General features: G+C 38.4%; 1 protein-coding gene across 7 annotated transcripts in view; it reads left to right on the forward strand.

Annotated features, from left to right (window-relative positions):
- Positions 1 to 18,805, forward strand: part of VPS13B (vacuolar protein sorting 13 homolog B) — a 767,155-nt gene that overhangs the window by 59,246 nt on the left and 689,104 nt on the right. For all 7 annotated transcript variants that reach the window (XM_055431816.2, XM_055431817.2, XM_055431818.2 and 4 more), the window contains exons 12-15: positions 881 to 968; positions 9,975 to 10,166; positions 13,465 to 13,634; positions 16,747 to 16,941. In XM_055431816.2, the coding sequence (XP_055287791.2) occupies positions 881 to 968; positions 9,975 to 10,166; positions 13,465 to 13,634; positions 16,747 to 16,941 (645 nt within the window). The remainder of the gene's footprint in view (positions 1 to 880; positions 969 to 9,974; positions 10,167 to 13,464; positions 13,635 to 16,746; positions 16,942 to 18,805) is intronic.

The following is an 18,805-nucleotide window of genomic DNA, read 5'->3' on the forward strand; positions in this document are numbered from 1 at the left end:
TATTTTTGAGCTGAATTCTAGTTTGTGCTGGGGTGGAATACTTGTGCTTGCCATGTTTCTTTCCCAGTAATCTATTCTGAATGCTCGTTGTTTATTCAAGCATCTAGAATATTTTTATACAGCTTCTGTATCTATTAGTTTGTTTATCCATTCCCTACTGTTAAAATAGTCATGGCAGAAAGATGTAGAATTATTTCTTTTCATTTCAGTTACTTTTGAAGTATGGGATTAATGAAAAGAAGTGAATAATTTCATATTTTACTGTTTGTCTTAGTCTTATTTGAATTTTTCATATAAGATTATATTAATGTACTTTTTATGGAATATAAAATTCAAAAAATGTACTGAAAATTAGTGTAATAGACTTAGTGATTTACACTGCTTCTATAGACTTAATTTTATAATTAGAAGTAAAGAATTTAATTTTGACCTGCATAATTAACATACATTTAAAGATATTTTAGTATTTTTTAGTGTTTGAACTGTTTCATATAAGTGTACTGAAATATTAACGATTGACTCTATTTGAGAGTATATATTAGACAGTTTTGTGATGGTGATAAAGGTTAAGACCATAGTGCCCTACTCCACTGTAGGTATTCATTAACCAGACATTTTTGAAGAAGTAGTGAAATTGTCTAGTAGAATTATAGATGTCCTTTGGTGTGGTCTACAGTAGAGTTAATACTGCCTTTTTTAGAAATAAATTCTTTGGGTAACCTCTGTTCTCCTTTGTGTTTTGGTATTCTTTTGAGTTGGTACATGTTCTCTATAACGATGTATGTCTGATTCTTGACCTGTCAGGTTTTTAACCCAATAGTCTGTTCTATACAGTGTGTGTTCTGTTCTATACAATCTGTGTGCTTTGCTTTGTTGGCAGGAGACATATACTGAGATAGCTGGAATGCAAAGGTTCGGGGCATTTTACATGGATTACCTGTATACAATGGAGAATACCACTGGCAAAGGTACTGGTTTCTTTCCTTTATGTTTGCTTTTGCTTGAACAACAGAAACACGACTTCTTTAGCATCGGTTGGTCCTGGACTGATTGCACTCTGTAACATCAGAGTTATCTTTTGTTACTTTGGGGAATAATTTAATGTCATGTTAGAATTTTCTTATATTCTTAACATTTTTAGTCCTTTCTTTGTGTAGCTGATTGAAAATACTATATTTTGTATTATTAACTAGAATTAGTTTGTAATATATACCACATATTAAAAATTTTGATACATCAAATTTCATGTTGTCAAAGAGCATGAACATTTCCTTTTCTGTATTTAAATACATTTTGGAGGTTATATAGATCCATTTATTAAAAAAACAGCTTGTTTCAAACAAAAGTAGAAATATATTTTTCTAGAAATTATTAACACAGTCTTATTATGTTTCATTAATTATATTAACAGTCAAATGATTTCAGAAATTTAACTATACTATGTTATGCTTATTATTCTCCTTTTCATATTGAAAACTTAGTCAAAATAGGGTCACCATGTTTTGTTAATTTTTCATATTTTAATACATGAACTCTTTGTGTTAGATGATGAATTAGATATTGTGAATGCAAAGAAGAGCAAGGCACTTCTCAAGAAAGTGATAAGTAGTATTTATGCACTTAAATAAATGATTTGAATATAGCATGTTAGAGATAGTAATATAAACAGATAGCTAAAAGAGGTCCAGGTGAGAAAGGGATTACCTTGTCTGTGGTGTTGAAGACTTCACAGAGGAGTTGATCTTGAAGGATTGTTAAGTTTTGTTAGATGAAAACAGAAGGCAAGAGCAGTAATCTTCTGCTTCCTCTTTTCAAAACAGATTTCTAAATGTCGGTGTTCTCTTTGGTCAAATCTTGGATTCACTTCTTTCCCTAAACTCTTCCTGAAGTAATCTTATTCTTTTTCATGGATTTGGGTACTTCTATATGTTCTTGAAGCCCATATTTGTATTTTTGGTCCATACTTACTCTTTAAAGTGCAGAATTAAATATATGCCATGCACAATTGACACTTTCACTTCTGTGTCTCATAAATATCTCAGAATTGAATGTCAAAATTGAATCATTGATACCCTCATGTCCACAGTCAATGGGATCATGAGTTGGACATGTTTGAGTGACTAACATACACACACATATCCACCTACTACTTTTCCCCTATTTTCATGGTTCTGTTGCTCTTGCACGCTCAGTCGTGTCTGACTCTTTGTGACCCTATGGATTGTAGCCCTCCAGGCTTTGTCCATGGAACTTTCCAGTCAAGAACACTGGAGTGGGTCGCCACTTCCTACTCCAGGAGACCATTCCGACCCAGGGATTGAACCCACATCTCTTGTGTCCCCTGGATTGGCAGGCAGATTCTTTACCAGTGCACCACCTGGGAAACCCATTTTCATAGTTTTCTTTCTTTTTTTTATTTTTTAATTTTTTTAAATTAATTTATTTTTTATTGGAGGCAAATTATTTTACAATATTATATTGGTTGGTTTTGCCATACATTGACATGAATTCACCCCGGGTGTACACGAGTTCCCCCTCCTGAACCCCCCTCCCACCTCCCTCCTCCCCCCATCCTCCCCCTAGGTCGTCCCTGCACACCAGCCCCGAGCATCCTGTAACATGCATCGACCCTGAACTGGTGATTCATTTCACATATGACAGCATACATGTTTCAGTGCCATTCTCCCAAATCATCCCACCCTCACCCTCTCCCACAGAGTCCCAAAGACTGTTCTATACATCTGTGTCTCTTTTGCTGTCTCGTATACAGGGTTATCATTTGCATCTTTCTAAATTCCATATATATGTGTTATTATACTGTATTGGTGTTTTTCTTTCTGGCTTACTTCACTCTGTATAATAGGCTCCAGTTTCAATCCACCTCATTAGAACTGATTCACATGTATTCTTTTTAATGGCTGAATAATACTCCATTGTGTATATGTACCAAGTTTTTCTTATCCATTCGTCTGCAGATGGACATCTAGGTTGCTTCCATGTCCTGGCTATTATAAACAGTGCTGCAATGAACATTGGAGTACATGTGTCTTTTTCAATTCTGGTTTCCTCTGTGTGTATGCCCAGCAGTGCGATTGCTGGATCATATGGCAGTTCTATTTCCAGTTTTTTGAGGAATCTCCACACTGTTCTCCATAGTGGCTGTACTAGTTTGCATTCCCACCAACAGTGTAAGAGGGTTCCCTTCTCTCCACGTCCTCTCCAGCATTTATTGCATGTAGACTTTTGGATAGCAGCCATTCTGACTGGTGTGAAATGGGTATCTCATTGTGGTTTTGATTTGCATCCCTCATAGTTTTCTTATTGGGATATTTACCTGCTCTCTTCAAGTTGTGCAAGCCAGAAATCTGAGAATCATCCATCACACTTTCTTTCCTAACATCCAACCCTTCAGAACATTCCATCACATCTTATCTATAGAATCTCTCTTGAATATGTCTTTTCTTAAGCTCCACCATTAATGCTCTCATCCAATCTTTTATCGTCTCTAGATTCTAGTAGCTTTTTCACTGGCCTTCTCTTTCCGCTTTTGCCCTCCTGTGATCCATTTTGCGGTCAGATTGGTTTAATTCTGTGCTTAGAATCCTCACTGCCTTCACATTGCTTTATTTAAAAATAAAATTCAAATAGTAGACCCAGTTTTGGTCTTGAGTTACTTGGTATAGTGATAATCATTACAGAAGATAGAGACAAAAAAGGAAGATTTTTGGAGGAAAAGATGTGTTTTGAGGTACCCATGTCATTAGTAGGGATGTTTCAGGTTTCTCCCACTACAGCATTGGTATGAAACCGCTGGTAATCTGAAATGGTGGAAAATGAAGAAGCAGTTACCTTAGTGCTGCTGCTGCTGCTGCTAAGTCGCTTCAGTTGTGTCTGACTCTGTGTGACCCCATAGACGGCAGCCCACCAGGCTCCCCTGTCTACAGACCTTGTTAATGTATACACGAAATAAATGGAGATAAAGCTCAGATGCTCACAGACACAGTTCACCGCTATGGAGGCTTGATACTGAGATTCTGAATGTAGTTCCTGGAGAAGGAACTTGCTGGAGCCCCCTCTCCATGCTGGGGCTGCCTGTGAAACGCTTCACTGTGAGACAAATGGTGAATGCTGTTTTTACCTTTTTATGTAAAAGTAAAAATTCTCTTCAGATTTCTTTTGATTAGGGGAACAGATATTAATGTAGAACTTCTGTAAAAGAAAAATGGCCTAAAGCTAACTTTTGAAAAGCAAGGGATAATTGTATATGAAAGTACAATTCAAAAGTCTCTGTTCTAAGAGCTTGGCAAATTTTTATTGTATTGTAGTTGCCAAAAGTAAGCTGGTAGGTTTCTTCTTGTTTAGTGTGGTGTCTTCTGCAGGTGCTGTGGCTTTGGTATTTTCTGAGGAGGTGAAGTTTGAAGTAGTCTGCCTTTCAATTAAAGGAAACCTCACATTGAAAATTTTGTTATTTGTATATATTTGTTTCTAAAGTTTTTATAAGATTGACACATGATTTTATATTAGGATGCATATTTATTTTTTACTGACATGCAGGTAGTTTGTTAACTTTTGAATTTTTCATTTAACTTCATTCCTGTGAATAATATGCATTGTTGTATATCTTTAACGTTTTAAACAAAATGTTAGATCATAACATACAAAGAGAAAGGTTCTGTACGTTTGTGTACAGAATAGCAAAGAAAGATAAGCACCTGTGTATTTCCCACATCAGTTGAGTAACAGGATGATGCTAGTGCCCCGTGTGTTCCTTTTCCATCAAGTCTTCTCCTTCCCTCACTGTAGGAAGCTGCTGTTCTGAGATTTGTGGTCATCATTTTGGTTTACTGCTTACACAGATACTTTCTCAGGTGTGTGAGCAGATAATTTTTTTGAGAAAAATAATAAAAATCCACTGTTAATTTAACTTGTGAATGTCACATATACATTAAAAATATGTTCTTTCATTCACCCAACAATCTGTTCATTTATTCGTTGCCTGCTTTTTGGTAGCTTCTTTCATGTTTTTTTCTCATTGTGAATCTATATTCCTTTATAATATAGTGATGCTGATAATAATAGCTGTTTGTTGAATGGTTTTAAATGGAAGGCACCCTTCTAGATGTTTTACGTATATTAACTTATTTAATCTTTGTAATAACCCTGTAAGGTAGATTACAATATCCCCATTTCCATATGAGGAAAAAGCCAGTCCTATAACAGATTTCATAACTTGGCCAAGATCACACAGCATATATATGGGATTTAAACCCAGCTAGTTTACAGCTTGCATTTTTCCCTGCTCTGTTCAGATTTTCTTCTTGGATTACTTGAAATAGGAAATTTGTGGAATTTTTAGTATTTGTAAACCTAAGGAAAATATTTTGAATTCTCAAGAGGTTAATTTTGAATTCTTCAAAGAAATATTTTATCTAAAATTCTTGGTTTGTTGTGACTTGACATTTATTTGTTTCTGTAGTTCAAATTTGGCTTCCCTTGTGGCTCATATGGTAAAGAATATGTCTGCAATGCAGGAGACCTGGTTTCAATTCCTGGGTTGGGAAGATCCCTTGGAGAAGGGAAAGGCTACCCACTCCAGCATTCTGGCCTGCAGAATTCCATGGACTGTCCACGGGGTCTCAGAGTTGGACACGACTAAGTGACTTTCACTTTCACATCTGAGATAAAATGATGGAATAGAAGGACGTGTACTCATCTTCTCCTGCAAGAACTCCAAAATTGCAACTTGCTGTTGAACAACCATCAACAGGAGAATGTTGGATCCCAGCAAAAAAATATACCCCATGTCCAAGGGCAAAGGAGAAGCCTCAGCAAGATGGTAGGAGAGGTGAAATCGCGTTTAGAATCAAACCCCATATCCACCAGAGATGCTCAGAGGGCTCAAACAAAACCTTGTGTGCAGTAGGAGACTCCACAGAGACTGAGCCAGACCTGCCTTTGAGTGTTTGACACCTGTGGAGGTGTGGGTCAGCAGTGGCCTGCTTCAGGGGCAGGAGCCTGGGTGCAGCAGACCTGGGTATGGCATAAGCCCTCTTGGAGGAGGTCACCATTAACCCCACCATAGAGCTGCCAGAACTTACACAGGACTGGGAAACAGACTCTTAGAGGACACAGACAAAACCTTGTGCACTCCAGGACACAGGAGAAAGGAGCAGCGACCCCACAAGAGATTGACCCAGACTTGTCCGTGAGTGTCCAGGAGTCTGGCGGAGGCGTATGTTGGCCGTGGCCTGGTGCAGGGTCGGGGGCACTGACTGCAGCAGTGCACGCATGGGACCTTCTGAAGGAGGTGCGTTATCTTCATTACCTCCACCATAGTTTGGCCAACATGGCCCCTGCCCAGCAGCAGAAACTGGATTAAAGAGTTACCCAGCACATCCCTGCCTGTCAGAACAAGACCCAGGTTCCCCCTCAGTCAGGTCTGCCATCAGGAAGCTTCCGTAAGCCTCTTATCCTTAACAGAATGAAAACCACAATCACAGAAAACTAATCAAATCAATCACATGGACCACAGCCTTGGCTAATTGAATGAAGCCACGAGCCATGCTGTGTAGGGCCACCCAAGACGGACAGGTCCTGGTAGAGAGTTCTGATAAAATGTGGTCCACTGGAGAAGGGAATGGCAAACATTTTAGTATTCTTGCCTTGAGAACCCCATGAACAGTATGAAAAGACAAAAAGATAGGACACTGAAAGTGAACTCCCCAGGTCGGTAGGTGCCCAGTATGCTACAGGAGATCAGTGGAGAAATAATTCCAGAGAAGAGATGGACTCAAAGCAAAAACAACACCTGGTTGTGGATGTGATTGGTGATGGAAGTAAAGTTCGATGCTGTAAAGAACAATATTGCATAGGAACCTGGAATGCTAGATCCATGAATCAAGGCAAATTGGGAGTGGTCAAACAGGAGATGGCAAGAGTGAACCATCAACATTTTAGGAATGAGTGAACTAAAATGGGCTGGAATGGGTGAATTTAACACAGATGACTGTTATATCTACTACTGTAGCAAGAATTTCTTCTCACCTTAGAAGAAATGGAGTAGCCTTCAGAGTCAACAAAAGAGTCTGAAATACAGTACTTGGGTGCAATCTCAAAAATGACAGAATGATCTCTGTTCACTTCCAAGGCAAACCTTTCAGTATTACAGTAATCCAGGTCTGTGCCCCAACCAGTAATACTGAAGAAGCTGAAGGTGAATGTTTCTATGAAGACCTACAAGACCTTCTAGAACTAACACCCAAAAAAGATGTCTTTTTCATTATAGGAGACTGGAATGCAAAAGTAGGAAGTCAAGAGATAGCTGGGGTAACAGGCAAATTTGGCCTTGAAGTACAGAATGCAGCAGGGCAAAGTCTAACAGAGTTTTGCTGAGAGTGCACTGGTCAGAGCAAACACCCTCTTCCAACAACACAAGAGAAGACTCTACACACGGACGTCACCAGATGGTCAATACCGAAATCTGATTATATTTTTTGCAGCCAAAGATGCAGAAGCTCTATACATTTGGCAAAAACAAGACTGGGAGCTGACAGTGGCTCAGATCATGAACTCCTTATTGCCAAATTCAGACATAAATTGAAGAAAGTAGAGAAAACCACTAGACCATTCAGGTATGACTTAAATCCCTTGTGATTATACAGTGGAAGTGAGAAATAGATTCAAGGGATTAGATCTGATAGAGTACCTGAAGAACTATGGACAGAGGTTTGTGACATTGTACAGGAGGCAGTGATAATGCCATCCCCAAGAAAAAGATATGCAAAAAGGGAAAATTGTTGTCTGAGGAGGCCTTACAAAAAGCTGAGAAAAGAAGAGAAGCAAAACGCAAAGGAGAAAAGGTAAGATATACCTATTTGAATGCAGAGTTCCATAGAATTGCAAGGAGAGAAAAGAAAGCCTTCCTAAGTGATCAATGCCAAGAAGTAGAGGAAAACAACAGAATGGGAAAGACTAGAGATCTTTTCAAGAAAATTAGAGATACCAAGGGAACATTTCCTGCAAAGATGGGCACAATAAAGGACAGAAATGGTATGGACCTAAAACAGAAGCAGAAGATATTAAGAAGAGGTGGCAAGAATACACAGAAGAACTATGCAAAAAAGATCTTCATGACCCAGATAACCACGATGGTGTGATAACTCACCTAGAACCAGACATCCTGGGATGCAAAGTCAAGTGTTCCTTAGGAATCATCACTACATACAAAGCTAGTGGAGGTGATGAAATTCAGTTGAGCTCTTTCAACTGTAAAAGATGATGCTGTTAAAGTGCTGCACTCAATATGCCAGCCAATTTGGAAGACTCAGCAGTGGCTACAGCACTGGAGAAGGTCAGTTTTCATTCCAATCCCAAAGAAAGGCAATGCCAAAGAATGTTCAGACTACCTCACAATTGCATGCATCTCTCATGTTAGCAAAGTAATGCTCAAAATTCTCCATGGACAGACTGGCAAGTCCTTCATTGTCCTTAGGCTATTTGGATATTATCTTAATAGCCAAACATTCAGGGGGCTGGAATTACCAAACATATCGAGGGTGGGCATGAGTAAAATACCTTGTGAAAAGATGCAGCTAAAAGTCAGTCACAGTTTTACCTTTTAGATAAGCCACTGGCATCTAAATTTAAACTGAATTATAATCAAGTTGCATTATCTGATTAAAAAAATAGAATCCTCTAGACTTCGTTGTTTTAGTGACAATCTGATGTCTACAAGAACGGTCTTCTTAAGAAGTGACAGTTTTTAAAAGAAGCCTAGTAGCCCCTGCAGGACTCAGAAGCAGGATATTTTCCTTGTTTTTGAATATTTTGATTTGCAGCCAGAGTCCTGATTATCTTCAAGTTGCCTCATCCTAACAGTTAACTCTAGAAATACCTGGTTTAGCTATGGAAAGTGATTTTTTTTATGTTAATGATAATGTTATTTTCACCTAATATGTAATATGATTCAATATTATTTATGTGTATCATAAAATATATTTTAAGATTTTTGTATGTTTATTTGTGACATTTATGTTTGCATATAGTCATCTTGTTAAGAATATATGAATAATATAATTTCTTTTTTGTATGTGGTACTGAAACTAGAGATTGAGCTGGACTCCTTTTTTAAAATGAAGGAAATGTATTTTTGAAAAAGCTATTAAAAAGTGTACGTGGATAGAGAATTTTTGTGTTTAACTAAAAGTAGTAAAATGCTAGAAAGTTTGGCTTTCCTATTTTGTTTGAATAAACATAAGACTCAAGACTTGAAATTTACTGTATGTTATTACTTAAAATAGTGAGTTTATATATTAAAACCAAATATTTAATGTAAGTGTGGACATACTGGATAAAAATAAATACCTATAGGTTGAGCCAGGATTTTCTTTAGAAAATAACCTTGGTTCCTCTTTGATATAAGGGCAGATAAGGGATTGAGGAAGTTGGCTTCCACCCTTGGATCATGACCATAGTGATTTTATTCTGGAAGAAGCTCAAAGTGGGTAATACCTGTTGTTTACTTCCATGATCACCATAAAACTCTCAAGTCACCTTTAACGTGTAGTTTTAAGCAATCAATTTTTCAGTGAAACTTCTAAGATAAAATAGTAGTAAAATGTTACTTCTTCCAGAATCTGACTTCCCAGTCAACCTAATAGTATTGTGTGCAGAATTACTGGATATAGGCCAATTAAATGTTAGAGAATAATTTTTCAGGAATTTTAGTTTTATGGCAGATCTTTTAACAGTAAATAGATAATAGGAATAATTGTTTTTTTAAAGTAACTGGTTTCTTTGTTGATAACATCTCATCTGCATAAAGAAAAATAGATCAGCAGGGTTCTATGTATCCACCTGATGTAGAATTGTTCTTAAGGCATTAAGCTCTAAGCTGAAAAGAGTAATGTTAAAATACATACTTGATATATCTGATTGATGCTTACACTGTTAATATGAATTTTGGCTTCTTGTAGGTTCTGCAAATCAACAAGACTTTTCTTCAGGGAAGAGTGAAGATTTGGGAACAGTTCAGGAAAAGTCTACCAAAAGCCTCGTTATAGGTCCTCTTGATTTTCGCTTGGATAGCAGTGCAGTACACAGAATTTTAAAAATGGTTGTTTGTGCCTTGGAACATGAATATGAACCATATTGTAGACTAAAACCAGGTTTGTTTTGGCTTGATTTTGAATCTTCTGCAAGTTGATTTGAATGATGTTTCCCTAGTAGCTCAGGTGGTTAAAGCATCTCACCTGCAATGTAGGAGACCTGGGTTTGATCCCTGGGTCCAGAAGATTCCCTGGAGAAGGAAATGGCAACCCACTCCAGTATTCCTGCCTGGGAAATCACATGGACAGAGGAACCTGGCGGGCTACAGTCCGTGGGGTCGCAAAGAGTCGGACACGACTGAGCAACTAACACACATACACACACAAACACACACAAATACAAATGATATATTTAAAACAAGAGCTGATAGAACCTACATCCAAAGATTAGTGCCTGTAAAATCACGTAACACAGTGCCATAAATGCTTGGTATGTTCATGAATTCTTTTCTTGCAGCTCGTTTGAGTGTGTGCTCTGTGCCAGTCATACTGATGAGTGAGTGCTAGGATCGTATACCATTCAGTATCACAGTAATTGAAGCCTGTGCCCCAACCACTAATCCTGAAGAAGCTGAAGTTGAACGGTTTTTTAAAGACCTACAAGACCTTTTAGAACTAACACCAAAAAAAGATGTCCTTTTCATCATAGGAAACTGGAATGCAAAAGTAGGACGTCAACAGATACTGGAGTAAAGGCACGTTTGGTCTTGAAGTACAAAATGAAGCAGGGCAAAGACTAACAGGGTTTTGCCAAGAGAATGAACTAATCATAGGAAACACCCTCTTTCAACAACACAACCATGGATGATGGTCAGTACCAAAATCAGATTGATTATATTCTTTGCAGTGGAAGATGGAGAAGCTCTATACAGTCAGCAAATGGAAGACGAGCTCCTTATTGCCAAATTCAGACTTAAATTGAAGAAAGTAGGGAGAACCACTCGACCATTCAAGTATGACCTAAATCGCGATTGTACTGTAATTTGTACAGTAGAGTGTACAGTACGAAGTGACAAGGAGATTAAAGGGATAGGATCTGATAGAGTGCCTGAAGAACTGTGAATGGAGGTTCGTAACATTGTACAGGAGGAGGTGATCAGAACCATCCCCAAGAAAACTAAATGCAAAAAGGCAAAATGGTTGTCTGAGGAGGCCTTACAAATAGCGGAGAAAAGTAGAAAAGTGAAAGGCAAAGGAGAAAAGGAAAGACATATCCATCTGAATGCAGAGTTCCAAAGAATGGCAAGGAGTGATAAGAAAACCTTTCTAAATGATCAGTGTGAAGAAATAGAGGAAAAGAGTAGAATGGGAAAGACTAGAGATCTCTTCAAGAAATTCCGACATACAAGAGAACATTTCATGCAGAGATGGGCACAATAAAGATCAGAAACGGGATGGGCCTAACAGAAGAAGGAGATATTAAGAAAAGGTGTCAGGAATACACAGAAGAACTATACGAAAAAAGATCTTAATGACCCAGGTAACCATCATGGTGTGATCACTCACCTTGAGCCAGACACCTTTCAGTGTGAAGTCAAGCGGGCCTTAGGAAGCATCACTACGTACAAAGCTAGTGGAGGTGATAGAATTCCAGCTGAGCTATTTAAAATTCTAAAATATGCTGTTAAAGTGCTGCACTCCATATGCCAGCAGATTTGGAAAACTCAGCAGTGGCCACAGGACTGTAAAAGGTCAATTTTCATTCCAATCTCAGAGAAAGGCAGTGCCAAAGAATGTTCAAGCTACTGCACAGTTGCACTCATTTCACACTCAAAGTAATGCTCAAAATTCTCCAGACTGGGCTTCAAAAGTGCACGCACATAACTTCCAGATATTCAAGCTGGAATTAGTAAAGGCAGAGGAACCAAAGATCAAGTTGCCAACATCCATTGGATCATAGAAAAGAGAATTCCAGGAAAGCATCTGCTTCATTGACTACACTGAAGCCTTTGACTGTTTGGATCACAACAAACTGTGGAAAATTCTTCAAGAGATGGGTATACCAGGCCACCTTACTTACCCCCTAAGAAATCTGTATGCAGGTCAAGAAGCGACAGTTAGACTGGGACATGGAACAACGGTCTGATTCCAGATTGGAAATGAGAATGTCTTGGCTGTATATTTTCACCCTGTTTATTTAAGTTCTTTGCAGAGTACATCATGTGAAATTCCAGGCTGGATGAAGCACAGAATGGAATCAAGATTGCTGGGAGAAATATCAATAACCTTAGATATGCAGATGACAGCATCCTTAAGGCAAAACGTGAAGAGGAGCTAAAGAGGTGAAAGTGGTGAAAGTGAAAGAGGAGAGTGAAAAAGCTGGCTTAAAAGTCAACATTCAAAAAACAAAGATCATGGCATCCGGTCTCATCACTTCATGGCAAGTTGGTTGGGAAACCATGGAAAGAACGACAGCTTTTATTTTCTTGGGCTCCAAAATCAGATGCAGATGGTGACTGCAGCCATGAAATTAAAAGATACTTTCTCTTTCAAAGAAAGCTATGACCAACCTAGACAGCATATTAAAAAGCAGAGACGCTACTTTGCTGACAGTGTTCCCTGTAGTCAGAGCTATGGTTTTTCCACTAGTGATGTATGAATGTGAGAACTGGACCATAAAGAAGGTCGAAAGCTAAAGTATTGATGCTTTTGAACTGTGGTGCCGGGGAAGACTCTTGAGAGTTCCCTTGGACTGCAGAGAGATCAAACCAGCCCATCTTAAAGGAAATCAGCCCTGAATATTCACTGGAAGGACTGATGCTGAAGCTCCAATACTTTGGCCACCTGATGTGAAGAGCTGACTTACTAGAAAAGACCCTGATGCTGGGAAAGATTGAAGGCAGGTGGAGAAGGGGATGACAGAGGTTGAGATGGTTGGATGGCATCACTGCCTCGATGGACATGATTTTGAGCAAGCTTCGGGAGCTGATTGTGGACAGGGAAGCCTAACGTGCTGCAGTCCATGGGGTTTCAAAGAGTTGGACACTACTGAGCAACTGAACTGAGGGTAGCATGTACAGAAAGCAGTGTCAACACCAAATGTGGAGGATGTGAAGAAGGCAGATTACTGATTCGTTGCTGCTAAGAATGTAAAATGGTGCTGCTGCTGCTGCTAAGTTACTTCAGTTGTGTCCGACTCTTTGTGACCCCGTGGACTATAGCCTACCAGGCTTCTCCGTCCATGGGATTCTCCAGGCAAGAATACTGGAGTGGGTTACCGTTTCCTTCTCCAGGGGATCTTCCCAACCCAGGGATCGAACCCGGGTCTCCCGCATTGGAGGCAGACGCTTTAACTCTGAGCCACTAAGGAAATTATTTAGAAATAATTTTTCATTGAATTTTTATTATTTCATTTTAGATATTAAGGATGAAAGTGAAACAATGCTGAATCCTGAGGAAGTGGCATCTTTGGAGGAGTATATTCCTACTCGACATACGAGTGTTACTCTCCTCAAATGTACCTTCACAATTTTCATGGCTGAATTCAATTTGCTGGATCATTTGCTACCTGTTATTATGGGGGAAAAGGTATACTTTGTCATTCACTACTTGTTTTCTCATATATGCATGTTGTTGGTCCTATGATATTGTAAGAGTAAGTTGTGTAAGAGAGTATCTTTTATATAGTTATCCATGATGATGTTAAGCAATGTAACTATGATTGTTAATTCTTAGAAAGTAAGATGAGATGCTTAGATAGCATTGGTGACTCAATGGACATGAATTTGAGCAAACTCCAGGAGATAGGAGGACAGGCAAGGACAGGGAAGCCTGGCATGCTGCATTCCATGGGGTCACAAAGAGTTGGACATGACTTAGCGACTGAACAACAACATATAAATAGTTAGATAGGTTAACCTCAAGCCAAAGCTCTTTGAAGAAATGTTGAAGCACATGGGCGTAGATATCAGACCATGTATAAGCTATGACACCTTCAAGCACTTTGCTTTATATCTAATCTCTAAGCCTAGTTTTCCTTTTCTGAGAAACTAAAGAAAATTTTTAAGTTTTCATTTAGGCTGATAGAGTCATCCAGTAAAGAAGCAGAAAGTCCCAGATAGATTCAGATAGTTAATTACTTACATAGACAGCAAAAGCAAGTCAGTAATTGTGTCAGCTCATCTTGTCCCTTTCAGGACAACCCTGAATCTAGGGTGCCACCTGACCTGCGGCACACATATTAGGGTACCTTATTGACAGGGATTCGGTTCTAAACTGCAGCCAAGCAGTTAAATAGCCTTACAGTGTACTCTCAAAGAGTAGATGGAAAGCCCCTGAATGAGGGATGCTGATGAGAAAATTGCCCATAACAGCATTTCTCAAGATGAGAAATTGAGTGGGAATTGATCTTTTAGCAGTTCTGTTTTTCCCTGTTTTGATAATATCACAGGATACTCTGCCATTAGGTCTCTTGTTGTTTAAGCCTTACTTTGTGATCTACATGGATTTTAAGATTGCCAGGGTGTTGGCGCTTAACAGTTCCCCCAAAGTACCTAGCTCCTAGAATGATTTAGAATATTCAGTGAGATAATGTGTCTAAACCATTTTGCACATATTAGTAACCCAGGGATTATTACTGTGTTTGTTAACACTTATTAGATGCTTAATATTTTAGGTCCATAACCAGTGTATGGCTTTCTGAGTCTGCTATATACATATAAGGTATTATCTGTTATTTTTAATTTATTATTTTGGGGGTTTATATTTCTTTTCATGGTGACATAATGATTATAGAAATAAAAATTGTCCTAATTTTAAATAAGAGCTTGTGGAGGTATGGCAAAGAATTAAGATGCAATAATTTCATTCTGTGTATTTGATCTCTGTCAGCCACTGGTAATTTATTCATTGTGTTGCTGGGTAAAGAGATCATCTGGGAAAATTTTAGTGGAGAAAAATTAAAATATGATAGTATAGACTTGAATTTTAAAGTAACTATGATTAATAAGTTTAAGAAAGAAACAAAAAAGTAGAAGAATTCAAGATTTCACTGCATTAAAAAAAGAACAAAATGAAATTCTGGAACTGAAAACAGTAACACAAGCTAGGAAAAAGAGGATAAAAAAAAATACACCATTTAATTGCCAATCAGAGGAAGGATAGAATGGCTATTTTAGAATCAGAAAATGTAGAGCTTAAGAGTTATGAGTAGAAATAAAAATAGTCATTTCATATGATAAGTGTAGACTCAAAGAGTGAACAATAGATAATTATCAGATATATGTTGAATGAAAGAAGCAGACATAAGTGTATACTTATGTGTGATTCTGTTCAAGTGAAGTTGACGAACAGACAGAACTAATCTGTGATGATCAAGGTGAGAACAATGGCCACCCCTGGTGGGGCCCTACTAGTGTGCTTGAAATGTGTGGTGATTATATACATGGAAATTTGTTGAGCTGTATGTTTAAGATTTGTATGCTTTACTGTATATTATATCTAAATGAAGTGAAGTGGCTCAGTCGTGTCTGACTCTTTGTGACCCCATGGATTGTAAGTAGCCTGCCAGGCCCCTCCGTCCGTGGGATTCTCCAGGCAAGAATAGCAGAGTGGACTGCCATTTCCCTCTGGAGGGGATCGTCCCGACTCAGGGATCAAACCCTGGTCACCCACACTTCAGGCACACTTCTTACTGTCTGAGCCACCAGGGGCTCCTATATATTTTAGTAATCCATAAAAAGTCCTTTAATACAGTAATTGCTCAGTAAATGGTGGTTTACAAATTATCAGTGAGTCAGAAAAGAAGAATTGTATGTCCAGCTTAGTTTTAGGCACAGTGTTCCTCAATAATGGCACTATTGACCTTTTGGGCTAGAGAAGTGTCATGTAGCACTTACCCTCTTTAGCCAATGCCTGCTAAATGCCAGTATGGGTCCCCTGTTCCTGTGATGAGAAAGACGGACAAAACAATTTTGCTCTTCTGATATATTTTCACATACCTTTGGCCAGAGGGTCATACTGTTCCTCATTGAGAGTTACAGGTATGGAAATTAGTTCAAGGACCATAGTTGATGGCTTGCTAATGAATTTCATACCCTGGATGTGTGGAAATTTATCTGTGTTTACTCTGAAGCTTAGAAAAATTCTGTAACACTAAAAATACGAAGCCTACCTTGAGATTGTTAGGACTTCATGAGCCTTTAGCATGTTTACTATTAGTAGATACAATACGGAGCAGAAATTTTTCTGTTCTACAAACTTTGCTTATTGTCAGTGTTTTCCAGATTGTCTAGAGTAGTCCACTTAGTCCTTTAGTCATCTAAATGTGAATAAAAAGAAGATAAAGGCTCTGCAATATCTGGGATTTGGGGGGAAATTATCAAGGTAAGAAAATACTTTCAATGTACTGAGGCATGTAGTTTGAATATTTTAGTTGACTGAAAAAAAGCTCTAGCTAAAAGGGCATTGATGTTTTTCAGTAAATAGGCCTTCTTTGAAATCTTTTTTCTTTTTCTTAAATATTTGCACAACTTGAGTACTTAAAAATAGAAGGTGTTTCTCTTTGGTTATGGTAAGAGAGTCCTATAGGAAGGCATCGTTTCTAGGATGATTTGATGTCACTGCATTATGTGTCACTCTGAAGTGTCTCTAGAGGACATGGCATACCAGTTAATATAAAGTGATCATTATTATTTTCCAGAACTCAAGTAACTTCATGAACACTACAAACTTCCAGTCTCTTCGGCCTTTGCCTTCCGTTCAGATACTGGTGGATAAAATTAATCTGGAACATTCTGTGCCCATGTATGCTGAACAGTTGGTGCATGTGGTCAGCAGCCTTACTCAGCCTTCTGATAATCTGCTTCATTATTGCTATGCACATTGCTACCTTAAGGTATGGAAAGTGAATTTTCTTGTGGATTAGTATGTGGTTGGCTTTGGGAGAATCAAATAAATCTTTTTTTTTTTTTTTTTGGAGTTGTAATTTTGTAGAATTAGTATCCCATTAGATGAGATTTAAATAAGATATACGTATATTAACATAAAAATAAAGATGTTCCTGTATTAAAGATTTCTTCAATTATTTGGTGTTAATAGCTTGGTATTTATAAGATAATGGTAATTAAAACTTTTGAAGATTTTATGTATCATTGATTATAAGCAATGAGAAATTTTAAAACTAAGGGTGTTTTAAAAAATTCATAATTTCTTTCAAGGGAATATTTGTGTGAGACAGTGTTTTGCACAGTGGGTATAACATGTTTGTTTTTAGTCATTTTCCTCTTATTGAATCCATCTTAATTTCTTAATGCAAGGGAAAAGTTTATTACTTTAAATCAAGTTTTGAAAGTTGCTCAGTCATGTCTGACTCTTTGTGACCCCATGGACTAATTCTCCAGGCCAGAATACGGGAGTGGGTAGGCATTCCCTTCTCCAGGGAATCTTCCCAACCCAGGGATTAAACCCAGGTCTCCCACTTTGCAGGCTGATTGTTTACTAGCTAAGCCACCAGGGAAGCCCAAGAATACTGGAGTAGATAGCCTGTCCCTTCTCCAGCAGATCTTCCCGACCCAGGAATGGAACTGGGGTTTCTTGCATTGCAGGCGGATTCTTTACTGGCTGAGCTACCAGGGAAGCCTCTTAGATCAAGTTATGTAAAGCTAATTGTTGGAGACTTTGTTTAGCTCTTCCATCGCTCTTTCTCTTTTATTTTTAAATAAATAAGTAATACATTCCAGTATCAGTCAGTCAGTTCAGTTGCTTAGTCATGTCCAGGAACCGCATGCACACCAGGCCTCCCTATCCATCACCAACTCCCGGAGTTTACCCAAACTCATGTCCGTTGAGTCAGTGATGCCGTCTAACTGTTTCATCCTCCTTCTCCTGCCTTCAATCTTTTCCAACATTAGGGTCTTTACCCCCTGAACACCCAGGACTGACCTTTAGGATGGACTGGTTGGATCTCCTTGCAGTCCAAGGGACTCTTAAGAGTCTTCTCCAACACCACAGTTCAAAAGCATCAATTCTTTGGTGCTCAGCTTTCTTTATAGTCCAACTCTCACATCCATACATACTGGAAAAACCATAGCCTTGACTATATGGACCTTTGTTGACAAAGTAATGTCTCTGCTTTTTAATATGCTGTCTATCTTGGTCATAGCTTTGCTTCCAAGGAGTAAGCCTTTTAATTTCATGTAAGTCTTTTAATTTCATGGCTGCAGTCACCGTCTGCAGTGATTTTGGAGCCCAGAAAAATAAAGTCAGCCGCTGTTTCCACTGTTTCCCCAACTATTTGCCATGAAGTGATGGGACCGGATGCCATGATCTTAGTTTTCTGAATGTTGAGCTGTAAGCCAACTTTTTCACTCTCCTCTTTCACTTTCATCAAGAGGCTCTTTAGTTCTTCTTCACTTTCTGCCATAAAGGTGGTATCATCTGCATATCTGAGGTTATTGATGTTTCTCCTGGCAATTTTGTTTCCAGCTTGTGCTTCCTCCAGCCCAGTGTTCCTCATGATGTACTCTGCATATAAGTTAAATAAGCAGGGTGGCAATATACAGCCTTGATGTACTCCTTTTCCTATTTGGAATCAGTCTGCTGTTGTAACTGTTGCTTCCTGACCTGCATATAGGTTTCTAAGAGGCAGGTCTGGTGGTCTGGTATTCCCATCTCTTTCAGAATTTTCCACAATTTATTGTAATCCACACAGTCAAAGGCTTTGGCATAGTCATTAAAGCAGAAATAGATGTTTTTCTGGA

Source organism: Moschus berezovskii, chromosome 16 (genome assembly GCF_049115385.1).
Source record: "Moschus berezovskii isolate FMDL1 chromosome 16, NW_MosBer_1.0, whole genome shotgun sequence".
NCBI lineage: Eukaryota > Metazoa > Chordata > Mammalia > Artiodactyla > Moschidae > Moschus > Moschus berezovskii.